Source organism: Mercenaria mercenaria, chromosome 6 (assembly GCF_021730395.1).
Source record: "Mercenaria mercenaria strain notata chromosome 6, MADL_Memer_1, whole genome shotgun sequence".
In the NCBI taxonomy this organism is placed as follows: domain Eukaryota; kingdom Metazoa; phylum Mollusca; class Bivalvia; order Venerida; family Veneridae; genus Mercenaria; species Mercenaria mercenaria.
In genome coordinates, this window is record NC_069366.1 from 60,758,870 (window position 1) to 60,780,192 (window position 21,323).

Genomic DNA, 21,323 nt, shown 5'->3' on the forward strand with positions numbered 1-21,323 from the left:
TCCCCAGTCAAATATTTCTGGAACCGGACCTGTGCCATGTAATGACTAAAATGCCATATTAAGGGGTTGGATTAACCCTGTAAGTCAGGCTCTTGTGTTCGATCCCTTACTTAGACATTATTGGTTCTACCCTGGCAAGACACTGTTGTCCGTATCAAACATTGTACCGCCATTACAGTGTTTAAACACAGTAAACTGTAAATTTTATAGGGATGAAAACTCGAGAAAAAAAAAACGAGTATGTTCAACAGCTACTGATCAGTCCAAGAAGTCACCAGATTGCACCATTTACTCTAGCTAATAGTATATGCAAAATATCTTCGGCACACCGGGACCCCGTTGAAGGGATGGTGCTACCACCTCCGAAACCAACCCCCTCCACAGCCCCAAAGCTCAAATCGTCCCTACGCCCCTGGTATAGAGTTATAATACTGTAGGCCTACATTATATTTTTTTGGCACAGATGCCAGTTTGAAAATTAAAACACGTTTTTAAAATTATAAATCAGCACCTGCACATACTGTAAGGGTGTAGCAACCCGAAGAACCTAGTCGTTCATTTTCAACACTAACAATCAGTGAGATCTGATACGAAATTCACTGAACTGACAGGTATGGCGTTCCATAGTACCTATATTACGATTGATTGCGTAACAAGGTCAGCGTGTCAAATATGTACGTCACGTGACCCCAATGAATGAATTAATACACACGGCGATGTTTTGAGCGTAGGATATTGCTGTACATCGTCAGTATTAAGATGATTTTTTGATAAAGGAATTAGTTCCGAAAAGAACGTTTTGGGCATCATAATTTCTATATTGCAGAAACGGAATCAACAAAAGTGCATGGTTAGAAAGTTGGTCAACTGCAAAATGTTTACGTTTGTTTACTTGGCGATGGGCCAAATATTTGCTATTGTAAAATTTGATTGGTCAGTAGTTTGACTGACAGGTACGTTGATAATTGGGTTACTCCGCCTATTACATTGAAGCTGAAAGATGGCGACCAATATTCCACATCGTGTGAATTTATCCGTGTTATTCTACGGGAGTGTAGATAAATTTGCATGTGATAAATTATCAAAGGATTACTTATTAAAGAAAATGTGACAGGTGATGTGCATATGTGTGCGGACTCAGGGAAGTGGAATCAATAACTGCGTATTTGGGGCGTGTAAAGATCTCCAAGGACAGACTTGTGCGAAAACTTGTGTTACATATTGGTATAATGTCAACTTGACTGGTCAACACGTACACAAACCAAAATGTGATCGTAAGGAACTAATTTCGACGTTGTAACCGCTCTACCTCATGAGTTTAATGCGTCAATGGCCAGTATATCAGATCAGATAGGGGACTTGGGAGAGCTTGGAGCTTGCCCGTTATGTCGAAGAATATATCAAGATCCAAGAGTTCTGCCTTGTTTACATTCTTTTTGTAAGAGATGTTTAGAAAGGTACCATCAGGAGAATGGGTCAGCGGAGACGTTAAAATGCCCGTCATGTCACCAGGAAGCGTCTTTAAATTCTGGTGGAATAGAAGGAATTCCATCAAGTATCTTTATTTCAAATATTTTGGATGTGATGGTGTCACAAGACGATTACGAGAACGGTGAAATAGAAAATGGTCACCAGAATCACTGGTGTAATTCATGTGATGAAGGAAGCAGGGCCACATCGGTTTGCAAGAACTGTCATGAATATCTCTGCGATAATTGTGTGAAAGCACATCAGCGAGTGAGACTAACCAAGGATCACTACATCGAAAGATTCGTAAATCCCAGGTACAGACCTCAGAATATCACTCCATGTATGCCGTCTCCGATTATTTCAGCTGCACAGGGCGACCGTCAGCAAACACCTTGCACAAAACATGAACAGGAAATTCTTCGTCTTTATTGCGATACATGTCTATCCCCTATCTGCCGAGAATGTACCATGACTGAGCACGTCGGTCATAGTTTCATCTACCTCCAAGATGCCATTGATGATTCTCGTACTGTAACAGTCAAACTGATTGCAGATGCGAAAGCTGGCATGAAAGCTATTGAAGAAAGTCTACAAGTCACTCAGGGTATGGCAGAACGTGTTGAAGTTAGGTCACAGTCAGTTGCCACAGAGATCCGCAATATAACTAGGCGCCATATGTTAGCTTTAGAAGAGAGGGAAAGAGACTTGTTAAGGAGAGTTGAGAAAATACGACAAGTCAAGGGGAAATCTCTTCATATGCAAATGGATGACTTGAAACAAGGTTTAATGTCGCTGAGCAGAACTGTAGAAAATGTTGAAACTGTGTTAAACACAGGTCGTGATATTGACGTTTTGAAAACCAAAGAGAGCATGGTTAGTGAAATACAAAAACTGCGCTCCCTTCGCGGACATTTACAACCACATGAGGATGAAAATATTTTATTCACACCCCCAGATGCTGCCCTTCATGTTGCCATCACAAAGCTTGGCTTCATAAGCAGTAGCGCTTATGCACCAAATTGTATCGCTGTTGGGGATGGTTTAAAGAGAGCCCTGAAAGGGAAGGTTGCCATATTTGTCATACAAGCCAAAGATCACTTAGGAGAGCAGAGAGTTGTTGGAGGCGACCCGGTGGAATGTGTCATTCAAAGTCCAGAAGGTGCTCTTTATCGAACGGAGGTAATCGACAGACAGAATGGGACATACAGTGTGACATACCGACCTCAGATTGAAGGCCAGCATGCAATCTCTGTTATGATCAATGGCAAGCACATACACGATAGCCCTTTCTCTGTATCTGTGAGAAGTGGTAGAAATTATACTGCAGTGGGGGCTATGATGATGCAGTTCGGTGGAGAAGGTGAGGATGAGGGGAAGTTATGCCGTCCTTGGGGCATATGTTATCATAAAGAAGGTTACATTCTTGTAGCAGACCGTAGCAACAATCGAGTCCAGGCATTTAACCCTGATGGATCCTACCATCATCACTTTGGGGCAGCAGGGACACGTAATGGACAGTTTGACCGCCCAGCTGGAGTGGCTACTGATAGTCAAGGGCGGGTTATAGTGGCTGATAAAGATAATCATCGTATCCAAATTTTCACTCTGGATGGAAATTTCATATTGAAATTTGGTGAGAAAGGAAATAAAAATGGTCAGTTTAATTATCCATGGGATGTAGCTGTAAATTCGGAAGGAAAAATTCTTGTGTCAGATACACGAAATCATCGTGTACAGTTATTTACATGTGATGGTTTGTTCATTAACAAATATGGATTTGATGGTGCTTTGTGGAAACATTTTGACTCGCCTCGTGGAGTTTGTTTCAACAATGAAGGCCAAATGGTGGTTACGGATTTCAACAATCACAGGCTCCTTGTGATTCATCCCGATTTTCACAATGCAAGATTTCTGGGTACAGAGGGAAGCGCAAATGGCCAGTTCCTACGTCCACAGGGTGTTGTCGTTGATCAAGAAGGAAACATCATCGTTGCAGATTCACGCAACCACAGAATTCAGGTTTTTCAACCAAACGGCAACTTCCTGTGCAAGTTCGGCACACCAGGTTCGGGTCCTGGTCAGCTTGACCGACCATCTGGCATATGTGTTACGCCAGACGGTCATGTTCTTGTTGTTGATTTTGGTAATAATCGTGTACAAGTATTTTAAATGCTTTTGCCCTTATAAAGGGTCAGCTTTTTGCCTTGCTCAGGTTGAGACTCAGGTTATATCCTGCGTTAGCTCTTGTGAAACATTTGGACATGTTTGCCGAAGGCATATTTGTTATGACCGCTCAGGGAAATACTAAAAGTGCACCAGATTGATTCCTTTCACAAATGAAAAATAGATTTTTTATGTATCGGTTACATTATGTGAAACATGTATACTTGTTAGATTGTATATGTCAGATGTTAGATTGTTGGTCTCTGTATGTCCTTTGAAGGGAATTAATTTGGTTCACTGTAAACTCTTGTTGTCAATGTAAACCATATATTTTTCACATTATTTTCTTTTACCTAAGTTTCTTTATAAAACACACACAAAACATCCTTCGTATTTATTACATAGTAATAGTAAATTCTACATTTCTGAAAAATCACTTTTACGCTATGTACAATGTTTTTGAAACAACTGTGTTCTTTTAAAAGGAATGTCATCCATGCTGATTGTTCAATAAAAACATTCAGTTTTTTTATGGACAACTTAGTACTTGTCAAATGATCTCTAGTCAGCAGAAGTGATCAAAAATATTCAAAAATATAAAGTGTATATTTGAAACAGTTGCACACCTTATTCATGAATGTGTTTTCTAGGTATATTTTCAGTACTGACAAATACAAAATAAAGGGGCAGTTAAGATTGAAAGACCTTTTTTTCAACACAAATTGTAAAGAACAGTAAAAGTAGTTCATGACCTAGGGGTTTTCCTCTTATATGAATGGCTTTTTGTAAAATGATACCATTTCAATTCACATGTCAGAAGTGAAGCTAAAACTTATGTGGTCCATTGTGACCCTTAAATTGGTTCCTGTTGACCAAGCACGAGGTTCATGGGAGTAAATAGGCCAGTCATGTGAAAATTACCAGATATTTTTCATCTATGGATTCTGTTTTATGATTTTTGCATGATTGGTACCAATAGATGATAGAATGGGAATGCAGAAATATAATTTTTTTTGGTCAAATTAGCAGATAGATTCTATAGCATTAATGATTTCAAAGTTAATTAACAACCTAGTAGACAATAGCATGTCTAATACATAGCCACTGCTGGATCTATGATAGTTAATTATTATGTTATAATTTTTTCAATTTGTTGGAAACAGTTAAAATGATCAAAATGATTGGTTGTTTATTCAACCCAAAGATAAATATTGATGAATTTATTTCTGTAATTAGTGTAAAGACCATAAATAGCTTCATGAGATTTATTATAGTAAATTATTTCTGTTTTTGTTTCATTCACAGCTTGTTATTTAGAAGTACTGTAGAATTAAATCAATAAGGTTAGCTGTTGAAAATTAGCACATGAATGCTTTATCTCTCCCATGCATTGATCTAGAAACTGGCCGAAGTGGCCAGTTTGTTTGCTTGGCGGGTTGCCAAAAATTTGGCTGTTAATGTACAGTTGTATGGTCAGTTATGTAACTAACAGTACTTGGCCAGTGGTGTAAACAAGATACAGATCAATGGTCAGTTGTTAAGCTACACTGTTTGCATAGGTCAGTACACAAGGGGAGTGGGCAGTGTAGTGTGTATTGGTTGAAGGATAAACTGACCATTCAGTACATGTATAAAATAGGCCTGCTTGTAAACATGCTGGCCTTGATAACTTGTTGAAATGGTAATTTCTCTAGTGGGGATTTCCTTTGGCCATTTATCAGGCAAATATTTTGTTCTTCCTGGCATAAATTATCAATAACTGATCTAAACTGAACACAAAAATAAGAACATGTGAGCAATTTTGCCACTATCATTAATGTATTTCTGTCTGTGGTAAGGAAGGCCATGGGGATTAACTGGTTTAATTGAAGTTAATTGATAAAAGCTGATAGTAATTTACTTTAGGTCACTTAGACACTGAAACACTGTATTTAGTTTATCTAAAAGGTGTGTACCAATGTTTAATATCTATACTCTCTTTATTTCAGTCTCATCAGTGTACAACATATATTACATAATATACATAATAGAATATCAATAAAATGCACACTGCCACTCTATAAAAGAGTTATAAGAGACTTATAGCTAAAACATATCAGTATTACTTTGACTATTAAAACACCATGTTAAAAGAAAGATGTAGCTGCTAGGAAATGCTTAATTCCATTTTAAGCAGAAAAATTGGCACTGGAATTCTAATCTTAGATAAATTTGTCCCATTTTTGTTTTTAGAAAGTAGGCAAAAATGTTTTTCAAAATTTATTTCTAGTTTTTCAAAAAGCTTAAATGAAATGTGTGTGTACCAACATTATCTAGAAAACACATCCATGACTTTGTATACAAGTAGACAAATTGACAATGACTGGATGTTAATATCTGAAATTATTCCCATTTTTGTTTTAAGAAAATGGGATAGGGAAGGGTTTTAACCTTTTTCCCTATCATCATATGAAATATGTGTACATGTGTAGAGATAATATAAATTATCATGCTAAGTTTAGTGCTTATTGTAGCCTTATTGTTAATTAAGTGTTTGAAATGATGTATTTTTAAAAATAGCATTTTAAATGAAAAGGGAAAAATATGAGGTCTGAATTTTAAAAATTCTGGTTAAATAATGATAATGATTTCTAGTCTGATATCGTCATGGATTATTCGAATATCCGTATATCATTAGAGAGTCTTAATTAATTTTATAATAAACGCAGATTTTTTTTTAAAAGCGTTTGGAAAGCTTAAGAATCAAAATCAGTATTATATAAATTTTAAGTAAATAATTGAGGGCATTATATAAAATACAGCTAATGTTATGCTATATAGCATCCATTTTTACCATGCAACTTAAATGCTTTAAAGTACTTTGTGTATGCCATTTTCCAAACAGTCATGTTTGGATTGCTTGAATCCAAGAGAACTTAAGCATTTTACTCTTTGGCTGCAAAAGTAAAAGCCTCTCTTACCTCTTGCAAATACAAACTTAACGACCTCACTTGATTTAATGAGTACTGAAATTCAATATACCTCATTGGGTTATAACAATTTTTGATTACCGGTACTTATTTTGAAAGAAACCTCAACATCCATCTTATATTGTTTTACAAAGCCAGTGGTTTTTGGGCAAAGTTATTTTTATTATTGCAATAAGGATGTTATTATTTTAGCTTATTGCATTGCTTAAATATTTTTTTAAGCAGATACTTAAATATTATATCTTATGTCATATAATATGTCTTATGTATATACTTCTGTATTAGAGTAGTGCACTGTAGCCAGTAAATTTTGTTTTTGTTTTCATGACTTGAGGATGTTATGAACTTTATGAAGAAAACTTGTGTCGTTAAATATTACATGTCAACTGTATGTATGTTTATCGTAAGGCTTGAAAAGTCATGTAACCACTTGCTACCTCAACATGTTTGTTTTCTGTGAGCTTTTTTCATCACATAACCATGGCAGGCTATGTATATAATATAACATTGTTTGTTATGTATTGTTTTTGCTTTTCAGTCCTGAAAGTGATAATGTAGAATACTAATCAAGGTCGTATGATTTAAGATATGCAAGATTTTATGGCGGTTTGACTGTAAGGAAAATGTTTGAAAGAATTTTTTTTTTGTCAACTCTACTTCGTACTCGTAACATACTTATAATAATAACATTCTCTTCAAGTTATATACTTTAAAAACTTTGACAAGAAAATTAAATATAGTTAAAATACAAAAAAGTAACCCTATCATGCTAAACATGATTGATTCTGCCTTTGCAACCAGTGAAGATCATGATTCGCTTGCACATTCTTGCAGTCTGATCATGATCTGCACTGTTTGCCATTCAGTCAATGTATTTTTGGTAAGCACCCCTTTAATAATACTGTCCAAATTAAAAGATGGCCAAGTTCATTATAGAAATTTAGGATGGTAAGGGTTGTTAAGTCAGTTTATAGCATATCAAAGAGTTTGGGAATATTACAAGTTTGGGATGCTTAGAAGTTAGAACATGTAGAATAGAATTATATTTTGTAACATGTCTTAACCCTTACCATGCTGGACACGATTGGTTCTGCCTTTGCGACCAGTGTAGATCATGATCAGCCTGCACATCTGTGCAGTCTGATCATGATCTGCACTGTTCGCTATTCAGTCAGTATCTTTTGGTAAGCACCCCTTTTAACAGTTAATGGTACTGTCCAAATTGGAAGATGGATAAGTTCATTATAGAAATTTAGCATGGTAAGGGTTAGTATTTTCAAGTTTAAGTCTTATATTTCCAAGATTTCCAAGGATAACTCCTAGTATTTCCAAGTTGTCAAGTATAAATCCTGGTATTTCTAAGCATAGGATAGATATATCTGTTTTCTTTATCATTTTCTTAGAAATTAGGGACCCCTATCAGAATGAATCACATTGTATGGGATAATCAGTTATTTTTGCTGGTTCCCCAACAGGCATTTTGTAAGGGGAGACTAATTAAACAGATCCTAATTGCACTTTAATGAACAATATTATCAACTGGTTACACAACTGATTGCTACACGTGGGAATTTGATTGTTTTCGTCTAACCTGATTGATGTCTTGCAAGGTGTAATTAGTGATTGATTATTTTTCATGTATTCAAAGGTTATATTACATATGCATTAGTTCCGCAGTAGAAATATTAAACAGCTTCAAGAAAGCAGTGTTACTTTTAACAAGTGCATATTTCACGATGCAAATCTACTTACTCTTTTATTACATACACATTTACTCTTTGAAATGATCTTCATTTGTTATTAATTGAAACCATCAGCAGTAATGGTTTTATCTAGGTGATGATATATCTTTTATGGATGTCACACGTCCAATAGGAAATTGCATGTCAGTATGGGAAAAAAAATGAAATAAGGTTTAAGATTCCTTTGTAACTAAACAGAGTTGAAAAATGAGTATCTAACTGTTGTTTAATATGGGTTGAACAGAGCCAGGCAAATGTATTCATTGTAGAAATTTGATGAATAAAGGTTGTCCTTGGTTATTTGTTTTCCTCCTCAGATTTATGCGGAGAAGTTGACACGATACATGTGACGTAGGTGCTGTTACTGGCACTGATTCCAATAACACCACTGTTATTGATAAAGTTTCATCTGTTCTTACAGAGTTAGGATTTTTTTTACTTATCACAAATTATAGAAATTAGGAAACAATATAGTAAACTGACTCTTGCCCTAGACAAAAAAAAACAACAAAACTCAATGATGAACTTGAAGGGTTTTATTTTTGAACTGATTACAGACCAAGATAGTCTTCTACAGAGATGATAAACTTACCAGTATTTTTGACTGCATAGACAGTTATGCAAGAAAGAGACCTGATTTTATCAGCATTTATTGCCTAAGGTTAGTTGCTATTGAACATTTTGAAAGCCTCCTGATAAAGCTTGTGTCATTATTCTCAAACTCCCAACAATTAAATTGTCATTTTAATGTAACTATCTGATTACAAATTGTACTGCAAATTATGTCATGATTTAACTAGTTTGTAATTTTGTCTGGATTTATGCTGCAGTTTTATATGGTTTAATTTTCATGCTTCATTTTAGGTGAAAGAGCTTAGCTTTTTGTGCTTTTTTGGCAATCTGTCCAGAATTATCCTCACTTTCGTACTGTTAACAAGAGATTTTGCATAGAGTAAGGCAGTTTCTGTATTTTTGTAGTCAGAGGAAACATCTAGGTACTAAGATGTTTAAGAAATATGGGTACAAAGATTTTTAAAATATCTGGTAACGTTAGAGGTTTGAATAATCTGGGGATGAAGATGTTTGAAAAATCTTGGTTTCTTAGATGTTTTATAACTCATCAAGGAGGTAGATGCATGAATTCAAGTTGTTTCAGAATTCTTTCAAATCTGCCTGAAAATTGCTTTATAATATGTTCTTTTCAGGATACTTTATAACTTTTTATTAAAATTAGTGATTCTCTAAAAACATTTTATAACTGTTAAGATATATTACTGCAGGTGAACATAATGCATAAACCTTACACAGTGACTTCCCCTTACAGTGAAGAGACGACTGCACAAAAATTTTGCAAAGTTTTTTTTCAGCATTTAAATGAAGATATTTGAGCTGTGCCATAAGAAAACCAACATAGTGTGTTTGCGACCAGCATAGATCCAGACCAGCCTATGCAGTCTGGTCAGGATCCATGCTGTTCGCTTTCAAAGCCTTTTGCAATTAGAAAAACCTTTAGCAAACAGCATGGATCCTGACTGACTGCACGAATGCGCAGGCTGGTCTGGATCCATGCTGGTTGCAAATGCACTATGTTGGTTTTCTCATTGTGCAGCTCATTTATTGATTAGAGTCTATAGAGAAATAACGCTAATTAAAATGTAGGGTACAACATGAAAAAAATAAACTTCAAACGAAAAAAGGATATTTGAATTGCTTTGTAACAGTCATCTTGTTTCATCATAGAGTTTATGTACCGCTAGAGAGGGTTTATTGCTGTGGGGGAGTTTCACTTTTTGACTTAAATATATATTATGTACATATAACAGAAAAAAAGACAGATCCTTTTTCCTGATAGCAATATACAGTTATGTTTGATGTTCATCATATACTATTTTCATATTTTCGGTAATAAATTGGTGTTTTAAACACATTTTATTATTCATGAACAGAGATATATAATTATTTCAATATTTGGGCTTATTTTTATATAAATTTGAGCTTTTATTCAATAATAAAGCTTTTGAGCTTGTACCTCATGTCCATTGCTACCTCAGCCTTTTTGTACCTCAGTCTGATGTTTAAAAATAATTAGTTTTAATACTGACAGTAAATCTTTAAACACTTAAAAATCAATACTGTACAATATATCATAATTATATATATATATATAATAGCTTTTGGTATCGTCTAAATATTATGCATCATATTGATATATTGCTATTTGGGGTCTATCGCTTTGCTTTAAGTCTGTGTATATGTTAATGAATATATGAGGAGGGTCCTAAATTAATATAAAACTTCAGTTTAGAGACCAGTCTGAAAACTCCAGCATTTGATTGGTTGTTGCCAGGAGTTCTGTTAGTGTTTTAGATGTGCTGATTTGTTAGAAATGGGATCTGTACATTTTGAGTATTTTGAAATAAGTTTGATTTGATGTTAATCTATATTTAAAAGTAATAAATATGCTAATAGCTTAGGGTAAATGGGAAGCACTTCTTCTCTACCAACAGAATTTGTTTTCAAACCTTAAAATTAACATTTTTCTTGCTAATCAAACAGGACCAAAGATTTTTTTGGGGGGTCCAGTTTGGGTACCAGGTTGGTTTCAGAAAGGGCTTTTCTCTCTTCCTCAGATATTATACCTCAGTAGCTGGCAGGATAGAAATTTTACAAAATTTATGGGCCAAGACTTTGTCCCATATTGTTGAAATATAGCCACTCTTGGGTGTGTTTTGAGTGTCTTGTTTGCCTTACTGATGTAACATGTATTTGTTTATGTTTAATATTGGCATGAAATGGTTAAATCAATGTGTGATATGGACAGGAGTTGGATTTTTTCTGGACTAGACCTGAATTTAGACTTTTGACTGCCAGGATTTCCCTGTATAATCAGACTCCTTTGATAAAGATGATTCCTGGCTTTACAGTGTAGATTCTTAGGCTTTTGGTTACATAATATTTTGCTCTTGTAAAGAAGTGTTTTCTTTTTGGCAAAAGCACTTGTATTTAATCAGAAAACTTTAAATAGTTTATAATGTGTAAGTTACAATTAAACTTGTCTTTTAAAAGGCCATAATGTAAATGATAGTTTTCTCATGAAATTTCGCAAACTGCCTAATTATAACTAAAATTTGCACTTGTCAGCTCATTATTGTTATTAAATGTACCTATAATGCATATTGCCTCATTTTTTTATGTGTAAATTGGGAAAAAAAAAACAAAAAACCAACATACGGAATTGCTGCTAATGTCTGTATGAATGGTGACCGAATATTATAGTTTTTGTAACGTCAGATGCTTAAAGCATTTTTCACGGGTATTATTGTATAATTATGCACATTTTTCATTCTAGCTAAAACAATCGCTTTTTACCTCAGAGCCCATTATGTACTTAATGTAATCATGTTTGTTAATATGTATACATTGTAACTAAATGTTAAATTTATTAATTAATTGTTGCATTTAGATGAAGTTTCGAGGTAGCATCCAGAATACGAGTCTGTGCTAAAAATCTGTGTCAGTTCTATATGTTATAAAAAAGTTCCCCACATAACCTAACTGGTTATGATATGACTTAAATCCAACAAAAATAAAGAAGTAATTTAATATGGTCAGTTTAGGTCTAATTGAAATAAAGTGTTGTGGAAACAAATTTTATCAATGTGTATGTATCGTATGATTTTTGCATAATTGGGTCATATGACTGTCAAGAAAACAGGTCACTAGGTAAAAGTTTGGTAGGGAACTAGGTCATTAGGTGAGGATGGACTGAAAGGTAGACCTAGTACGTTCAAGCAATCTTTCCTAGGGGTTACAGGTAGTATTGACATAAGGTTTTTAGCAGATATTACAGATTGTAAAAGCTATTGTAGATTAGGTACTATTGGCGGAGGTTTTGTTTCGCTAGTATTCACACACAATGCCACTTCAAAATTCAAAATATTGATGAATATTTATCTTGCATCATTTCCTAAAATTTCACAATATCTTAAAGGCAATGACCTCCAGATTTTGGCTAAAAATGATCTTTCTTTCAAATTGAAGTTTGGTCATATTATGAACATTAGAATACGAGTTTTGGTTTCTTAACTATTTTAAAAAGGGTGACTGTGTCGAAATTGAACCTGGATTGCCGCGGCAATAAGTAACACTACGAAGGATTTAGTGTTCATAACATTTAAAATATAGATATTTATAATTGAGTCAGTTTAACTTGAGTAAAGTGTTACAAACGCTTTTCAATTTTTATCTAAAAATTAAAAACAACTAATTCTAATGTGTTTCAGTAACATAGAGTCAGTCAGTAAATAAATTTCAAAGCATTCTTAAGAAATATAGCATTTATTTCCAGATATCTAAAAAAATCTCCTTTTTTTTGTTGCCAAAAGATCTGGAGGCCAGTGCCTTTAACACCAGAGAACAGGCTGCTAAATAAAGCCTGTGCAAAAATTACTATATCTACAGTACCTTTGTTTGCTTGAAATATGTAGCGTTATTTAATACTTGTACTTGTATTGCTTTCATACCTTGCTATTAAAAACATGCATTAAATGTGGCTTTGAAACTAGATTTTATGTTAGTAAGGGTTTTCATTCTAATAATGTAATGGTTTTGATTAAGATGATAAATTTTCAGAATATTTGACTATGAGTATGTTTAAGAAAAGTAAAAATCTAAGCCTTGATTTATATCTTTCTGCTTTCAGTGTTAAAGTAAATGTCAGTCAGATAAAGAAAAATCGTACCAGTAGACATTTCATTTTAACAAGATGGTACCATCAATACCAAGTCACATTTTGGATGATTTTCATTTTCACTTTTGATTTTGTTTCATGTACTAGTAATAATCCACATGTATCATATGGCAAATTTTTTGTAATAGAGTTCTGCGAACATGATCTACGTAAAAACTGTAGAAAGGAGGAGGAGTTTGCTATAAATACCAGCATCTAATGTATAACCTATTGATGAAAGAAAAGGAGAGAATATCTCATTTTTAGCTTATCTGATTTTTTGAAAAAAAATTATGAGTTATTGTCATCACTTGAGCGGTTGTCGGCGTCAGCGTCTGCGTCGGCGTTGCCTGGTTAAGTTTTATGTTTAGGTCAGCTTTTCTCCTAAACTATCAAAGCTATTGCTTTGAAACTTGGAATACTTGTTCACCATCATAAGCTGACCCTGTATAGCAAGAAACATAACTCCATCTTGCTTTTTACAAGATTTATGGCCCCTTTTGTACTTAGAAAATATCAGATTTCTTGGTTAAGTTTTATGTTTAGGTCAACTTTTCTCCTAAACTATCAAAGCTTTTGCTTTGAAACTTGGAATACTTGTTCACCATCATAAGCAGACCCTGTACATCAAGAAACATAACTCCATCTTGCTTTTTGCAAGAATTATTGCCCCTTTTGGACTTAGAAAATCAGTTTTCTTGGTTAAGTTTTATGTTTAGGTCAGCTTTTATCCTAAACTATCAAAGCTATTCCTTTAAAACTTGCAACACTTGTTCACCATCATAAGCTGACCCTGTACAGCAAGAAACATAACTCCATCCTGCTTTTTGCAAGATTTATGGCCCCTTTTGGGCTTAGAAAATATCAGATTTCTTGGTTAAGTTTTATGTTTAGGTCAACTTTTTCTCTTAAACTATCAGAGCTATTGCTTTAAAACTTGCAACTCTTGTTCACCATCATAAGCTGACCCTGTACAGCAAGCAACATAACTCCATCCTGCTTTTTGCAATAATTATTGCCCCTTTTGGACTTAGAAAAATCATTTTCTTGGTTGAATATTATGTTTAAGTCAACTTTTCTCATAAACTATCAAAGCTATTGCTTTAAAACTTGCAACAGTTTTTCACCATCATAAGTGGACACTGTACATCAAGAAACATAACTCTATCCTGCTTTTTGCAAGAATGATGGCCCTTTTTAGACTTAGAAAATCATGGGTAGGACAATATTTCTATTATACAAAAAAAATCAGATGAGCGTCAGCACCCGCAAGGCTGTGCTCTTGTTTACAGTAACGACGCTTCTACAAAAGCAATTTTTAAACTGTTAATAGACTTATTACCAACTTAACCTTTAGGTTGCTGGCAGCAAGTGATTCTGCCTTTGTGACCAGTGCAGGCTGATCATGGTCTGCATTGTTCGCTATTCAGTCAGTAAATTTTGAGTGAACACCCCTTGGAAGAATAAATAGGAGAGATCTCCGTGATGTCACGCATTAACGCCTGTTTATCTGGTGGTGGGCTAAACAAATGTTTTTACATGGTTTGTGTATGGGATCGGAATTTTTAATAACTTTTTTGCTAATTTATGGATTTTGAAAATTCAAAAAGTTCTGAAATGCTTACGATTTTCATATTTTCTTATTTAAATATCTTTTTAAAATGAAAACCATTTTAAATGACATATGATTTTAACAGCGGCGTAACAATGGTCCGGAGTTTTAGAAAAATCACTGTAAGTTAAGCATTCATTATTAATCCATTTTATTCCGAAATAATGATTAAAAGTAATCAATAAATTGCTTGTTTTGTATCCTTTCCATTGATCAAAAAATTATTGATATCATTTGTGTTTTAACAAAGTTTAAGCTGTTAGAAAAACACCACTGTTTACAAAAAAACATGGACGCTCGGCGTCTGCCCACCCAACCTTTGTCTTATCAGTTCTAAAAATAGAAAATACAACGGATTTGTATACAAACACGATCTCTCCTATTGCGCTGCCCAAATTAAATGATGGACCAGTCCATTTTAGAAACTTAGCAGAGTAAAGGTTAAAAGTGTTAATAGATTTATTACCACCTTTATAAGTGGTAGCTTTGGAATGACTTTTGATTTTTGCGGACAATTTAGGCCAATTATTGACTAAGTTGAAAACATGCAGAAGTATTACAAAGAATGGTACATGAATACTGAGTAAGGTACATGAATATAAAGTATAATACATGAATATAGTAGCAATTTCTTGTGTGTATTTGTCTACAATTTGCAAGTTACATGTTTGTACATTACAATGAAACTGTTTTGTTTTAAGTTACACTTTTATGCCTTTGTATAGTTGGAGTTAGTTTGTTAATTTTTTGCTGAGAACATTATTAGTGTAAATATATTGCATGTATCTTTATAAGTAGAATTTTGTTAACTGCTTTGTTACGGATCCCCTTTAAGAGTGGAAAAACTATATTTTAGCAACTTGTTCATGTTGATTATGGTCAAAGACCAAATTCTCAAAATTTTGTTTTTACATGTCCGCTATAAGCGACGGTAGCTCTGGGAAAATCTTCAAGCATTTTGCCAGGCATCTATTACGGGTATTATGCAATTTTGTCCTATGACCAATTTTGATTTTTTTTTTTTGGAAGAACTGTATTTTGTTATTTAACCATCAAGATATCAGTATCAAGATATTAGTAAAGAATGGACTATAAATAATAAAGGAATTAGTTTCATGCAGCCATTGTTAAGTGAAATCATTTTTTATGCCCCCGAAGGGAGGCATATAGTTTTTAGCTCATCTGATTTTTTGAAAAAAAATGATGAGTTATTGTCATCACTTGAGCGGTTGTCGGCGTCGGCGTCTGCGTCGGCGTTGCTTGGTTAACTTTTATGTTTAGGTCAGCTTTTCTCCTAAACTATCAAAGCTATTGCTTTGAAACTTGGAATACTTGTTCACCATCATAAGCTGACCCTGTATAGCAAGAAACATAACTCCATCTTGCATTTTGCAAAATTTATGGCCCCTTTTGTACTTAGAAAATATCAGATTTCTTGGTTAAGTTTTATGTTTAGGTCAACTTTTCTCCTACACTATCAAAGCTATTGCTTTGAAACTTGGAATACTTGTTCACCATCATAAGCAGACCCTGTACATCAAGAAACATAACTCCATCTTGCTTTTTGCAAGAATTATTGCCCCTTTTGGACTTAGAAAATCAGTTTTCTTGGTTAAATTTTATGTTTAGGTCAACTTTTATCCTAAACTATCAAAGCTATTGCTTTAAAACTTGCAACACTTGTTCACCATCATAAGCTGACCCTGTACAGCAAGAAACATAACTCCATCCTGCTTTTTGCAAGAATGATGGCCCCTTTTGGACTTAGAAAATATCAAATTTCTTGGTTAAGTTTTATGTTTAGGTCAACTTTTTCTCTTAAACCATCAAAGCTATTGCTTTAAAACTTGCAACTCTTGTTCACCATCATAAGCTGACCCTGTACAGCAAGCAACATAACTCCATCCTGCTTTTTGCAATAATTATTGCCCCTTTTGGACTTAGAAAAATCATTTTCTTGGTTGAATATTATGTTTAAGTCAACTTTTCTCATAAACTATCAAAGCTATTGCTTTAAAACTTGCAACAGTTTTTCACCATCATAAGTGGACACTGTACATCAAGAAACATAACTCTATCCTGCTTTTTGCAAGAATGATGGCCCTTTTTAGACTTAGAAAATCATGGGTAGGACAATATTTCTATTATACAAAAAAAATCAGATGAGCGTCAGCACCCGCAAGGCGGTGCTCTTGTTGAACCGTCTGTCCGTCTGTCGGTCTGTCAGTCTGTCCGCAATTTTCGTGTCCGGTCCATATCTTTGTCATCGATGGATGGATTTTCAAATAACTTGGCATGAATGTGTACCACAGTAAGATGACGTGTCGCGCGCAAGACCCAGGTCCGTAGCTCAAAGGTCAAGGTCACACTTAGACGTTAAAGGATAGTGCATTGATGGGCGTGTCCGGTCCATATCTTTGTCATCCATGGATGGATTTTCAAATAACTTGGCTTGAATGTGTACCACAGTAAGACGACTTGTCGCGCGCAAGACCCAGGTCCGTAGCTCAAAGGTCAAGGTCACACTTGGATGTTAAAGGATAGTGCATTGATGGGCGTGTCCGGTCCATATCTTTGTCATCCATGGATGGATTTTCAAATAACTTGGCATGAATGTGTACCACAGTAAGATGACGTGTCGCGCGCAAGACCCCGGTCCGTAGCTCAAAGGTCCTAAACTCTAACATCGGCCATAACTATTCATTCAAAGTGCCATCGGGGGCATGTGTCATCTTATGGAGACAGCTCTTGTTTTTTTTCAAAATTTGAGTCTTATTTTCCTTCGGCAGTTATAAGAATTTATTAATTCTTAGCTTTGAGCAAGTATTCTTAATGACATTTTTGGTATAACCTTACTTAAGTTAAAACTTTAAATCATTCTTTTATAAAATAAGATATTTCTGAAAATATTGCTGTCAAAAGTTCATCTCGACCGTCAGATAGTAAATGAGAAAATTGTAAATCAATTTAATTTGAAAAACATGATAAAAGATAAACTTGTTGTTGTTGTTTACTTCTGTATTGCATGGGGAGATGTTAGATTTTCTGGGAGTTATGGGTAAAGAAAAAGAAAATACATTCAGTTTTTGTAGCCTACCCCAGATTATTGAACTAAAAGATGCATGTTTTATGTAAATATATTTAATTGAAATACTTAAATTATGTAATTTTTAAGAACTGTAAACATATATAAGGCCAAAAAATGTTATCATGAGTTTTTAAAGAGAGAGAAGATTTTTTTCCTCTCACCAGTTATTGCTTCAATAGCGAGCAGAAATACTTTAAATGCATGAAAAGCAACAAAATGATTTTCAAAGTAATCTTTTTGACATTTTATGAAAATCCTAGGTTTTAAAAATAAGCAAGGCAATGCTTAAGAAACCAATAAATAATTTTATAGGCTAAAGCTATTTTTAGTTTTCTCAGAAAGAACTTTATATATTCTTTGTCAGTGGTGACTAGAATTATCAATGTTTACAAAATATTGACAGTTCTTTCAAGTAATTTTTAAATTTGTTAAATATCCAATTTAGAATTCAGGAAATTTCATGTTTGCAGTTCTTGTGTTTAATGTTGAGGTTTGTTTTTAGTTTTTGAAATGAAGATATTGATTTTTTACGAAGGAATTTCGCTTACTGTACACAGAAAGCTCTCATAGAATTTTGTTAAATATTAGAAAAGTGCTGTTTATCCTTTAAAAAGGTACATTATTTGTTATCAGTTAATGAAAGATAGAGTCAGCCTATTCAGTAAAAATGACAAAGGAACAAAACATTAACCATTTCATTCTGTATGTAAAACATTCTAGTGGCGAAAAAAATATATGCCATAATATTTCACACATGTGTCAAACACTTAAAAAAAAAAGAATTGCATTTTTATGGTTTTATTTTTCGGCCTAGCCAAACTTGTTTACATGTTTTTGATATTGTTTTCCAAGAAAAATGTGTATTTTTGTCATTAAGGTTTTGCTAAAAGCCACACGGCTGTAGTTTGTTAACAGTTTTCAAACTGTTGTTAGTACATTAATCCCGGTAACTTTCATGCTACTGCTCTACTGAATTTTCTGCCATTTTTGTGCTTGTGTAACAAAATTATTCAAAGATTTTCATAGCTGTATAGAAACCATTGTGTTTTATTTTGCTTAAATGCCTTATAATAGAATACATGTACTTTACATATACTCTCATACCCTCGTGGCGATGGACACCATCTTGAATGAGGTGTTGAGAGAGTTTAATGCAAGTTGTAGAACTTGTTTCACATTCTACTTAGTGTCATTTAGTATTATTACTTTACAGTATGATTTAAGTTCCTACAAAAGAATTTGAACTGAACATTCAAATTTTTCTTTCGTTCCTGCAAGAGTAAGCTCTATATGATATACTTTTGTATTCCCAGAAGTAAACAAGAGGGATCAATAGAATTATAAGAAGAGCTTGCACCAGAAAATAGGCTCGCCTTTTCTTATTTTGTTCAAAATGTTTGCCTTAAAAAGATAGGTCTTCAAACAAATTGTTGGTAGTAGTAATATGGGAGGAATTGTCTACTTTTTGGTCTATATGACCACTGCACACTTCATCAAGTCATTGGTAACAACTGGCTGTGTTCAGTTTGATATAAACTTTGATTTGGTACAGAAAAGTATTACAAAGTTGAAATTTTGAATGTAGAAGACTTTTTAAAAGACAGCTTTGCAATGGTTTATACAGTCTATGATGGTCATGAATAATTGTGTTACTGTTTGTATGTAAAGGTGTATAATTTTCTTGTCTGTGTGTACTTTTTCTTTCTTGTTTTCTTTATAGTCTAGACAACCAGTATTGGTAGCTATTTCTTGCTTTCCTCTCCTTTTAAAACCTGTATTTTTGTAACTAAAAGAATGATCCTTGATTAATGAATGTTCTAAATTGGTAAAATGAGACTGTTTAATACAATTCAATCTACATAAAACAAAACCAATAATCTTTAAAACAAGTTGTTGTATTATTTTGTGCAGTTAGTTAAACCATCAGCTGAAGTATTTGTTTTGTTTCAATTTTTACAAAGAAAGGCAAATATTTAATATACCTTAGAAAATGCTCAGTTTTTCTGAAGGCATTATTTTTTGGAATAACTAAACAAAACAAAAGAACTGTGCTTTTTTGACAGCATTGAAATTTTAAAATAATGATGAAAGGATTGCAGGTGTTTTCTTTTTCAGCATTGTTATTAATGACTGATTTTTAGTATTTTAACTTTTCCTAAATATTTTTAGTTAGAAATGAATAAGAAATTAAGATGCTTCTGTACTGTATGAAGATTTTATTTGCGAAAGGTATGTAATCAGTCAGAAAAGTAGCATCTGCTATGGAATAGGGTGAATGATTTAAAAGTATTTATATTCTGTCATTAACGTCTGCTTGTGTAACGTCAGGTTTGCTAAAAGCTTTGGAAATAAACAAATTTCTTCCCCTTACATACAAGTGTTTGTTCTTTATTCATTCAAGATGTCGGACTTTGTTTAACCTTTAGTCTGCTGGTGCCAAATGTTTCTGTCTTTGTGACCAGTGCAAACCAAGACCAGTCTGCACACCTGTGCAGGCTACTGTTCTGAATGGAAGATCAGTCCATTTTAGAAATTTAGCAGGGTAAAGGTGAAGAAGAATGAAAACATTTGGAACTCTTCCGCCTTGTTATACCCCACAAACAAAGTTTGGGGGGTAAATAGGAGTGAGCTTGTTGGTCTGTTGGTCATTCCTTGGTTTTCATGGTTTCTGGACAATAACTCATGAAAGGCTTGACAGATTTAAATAATTTTTGTACACATGTAATATCTTAAGATACAGATCAAGTTCGACTTTGGCTACAAACCACCAATTAATAGCTCGTCTGATTTTTGAAAGAAAAGTTACTGTCATCACTTTATGCCGTCAGCATCTGCATCGGCGTTGCCTGGTCAAGTTTTATGGTTTGGTCAGCTTTTCTCCTAAACTATCAAAGCTATTGCTTTAAAACTTGCAACACATGTTTAACATCAATAGTCGACTCGGTACAGCAAGTAACATAACTCCAACTTTTCTCCTTGACAGTCAAAGCTATCGCTTTAAAACTTGGGAGTAGTTATTCACCATTTAAAGCTGACTCTGCACAACAAGTACCATAACACTTGCAAGAATTATGGGCCCTTTTGGACTTAGAAAATCATGGGTAGGACAATATTTCTATTATACAGAGACAAAAGGTGCGTCTTGCTCTTGTTTGACAGTTATCGCCTCTTTCCAAATTAAAATTTGCCAAACTTTTGTGAAAAGGCTGTGGTATAATTTATCACTCATGTGACAGTTGTAGTTTGTCGGGATGAGGGTTCCTGTTGCCAAGTGGTTAAGGTCAACTTCAAATCATTTGCCTCTTACAGCTGAGGGTCCAAACCACGCTTGGGGTGTTGAATTCTATCATGTGAGGAAGCTGCTCTGTTGACTTACGGCAGTGAGTTTCTTACTCAGATGCATGCCTGTATCTGAGTTAGTGTCTAGAGGAGCACCTGTGGTCTTCACCTACTATCGAAGTTGAAAAGTCGCCATATGACAAGTGTGTTGGTGTGACATTAAACCAAACAATGTCAAATTAATTGTCTGCATTAATCTTCCCAACAGGTT

At 34.1% G+C, this 21,323-nt stretch overlaps 1 protein-coding gene across 1 annotated transcript; it reads left to right on the forward strand.

Moving 5' to 3' along the window:
• The first annotated feature begins 850 nt into the window (after positions 1-850).
• On the forward strand, positions 851-20,143 carry LOC123548750 (E3 ubiquitin-protein ligase TRIM71-like). The gene has a single exon (XM_045336270.2). The coding sequence runs from the start codon at positions 1,330-1,332 to the stop codon at positions 3,637-3,639; it is 2,310 nt and encodes a 769-aa protein (XP_045192205.1). The 5' UTR covers positions 851-1,329; the 3' UTR covers positions 3,640-20,143.
• Positions 20,144-21,323: the final 1,180 nt, after the last annotated feature.

Coding starts and splice junctions, on each gene's coding strand:
- LOC123548750 (XM_045336270.2), top strand. CDS start 1,330: ATGGCCAGTATATCAGATCAGATAGGGGACTTGGGAGAGCTTGGAGCT.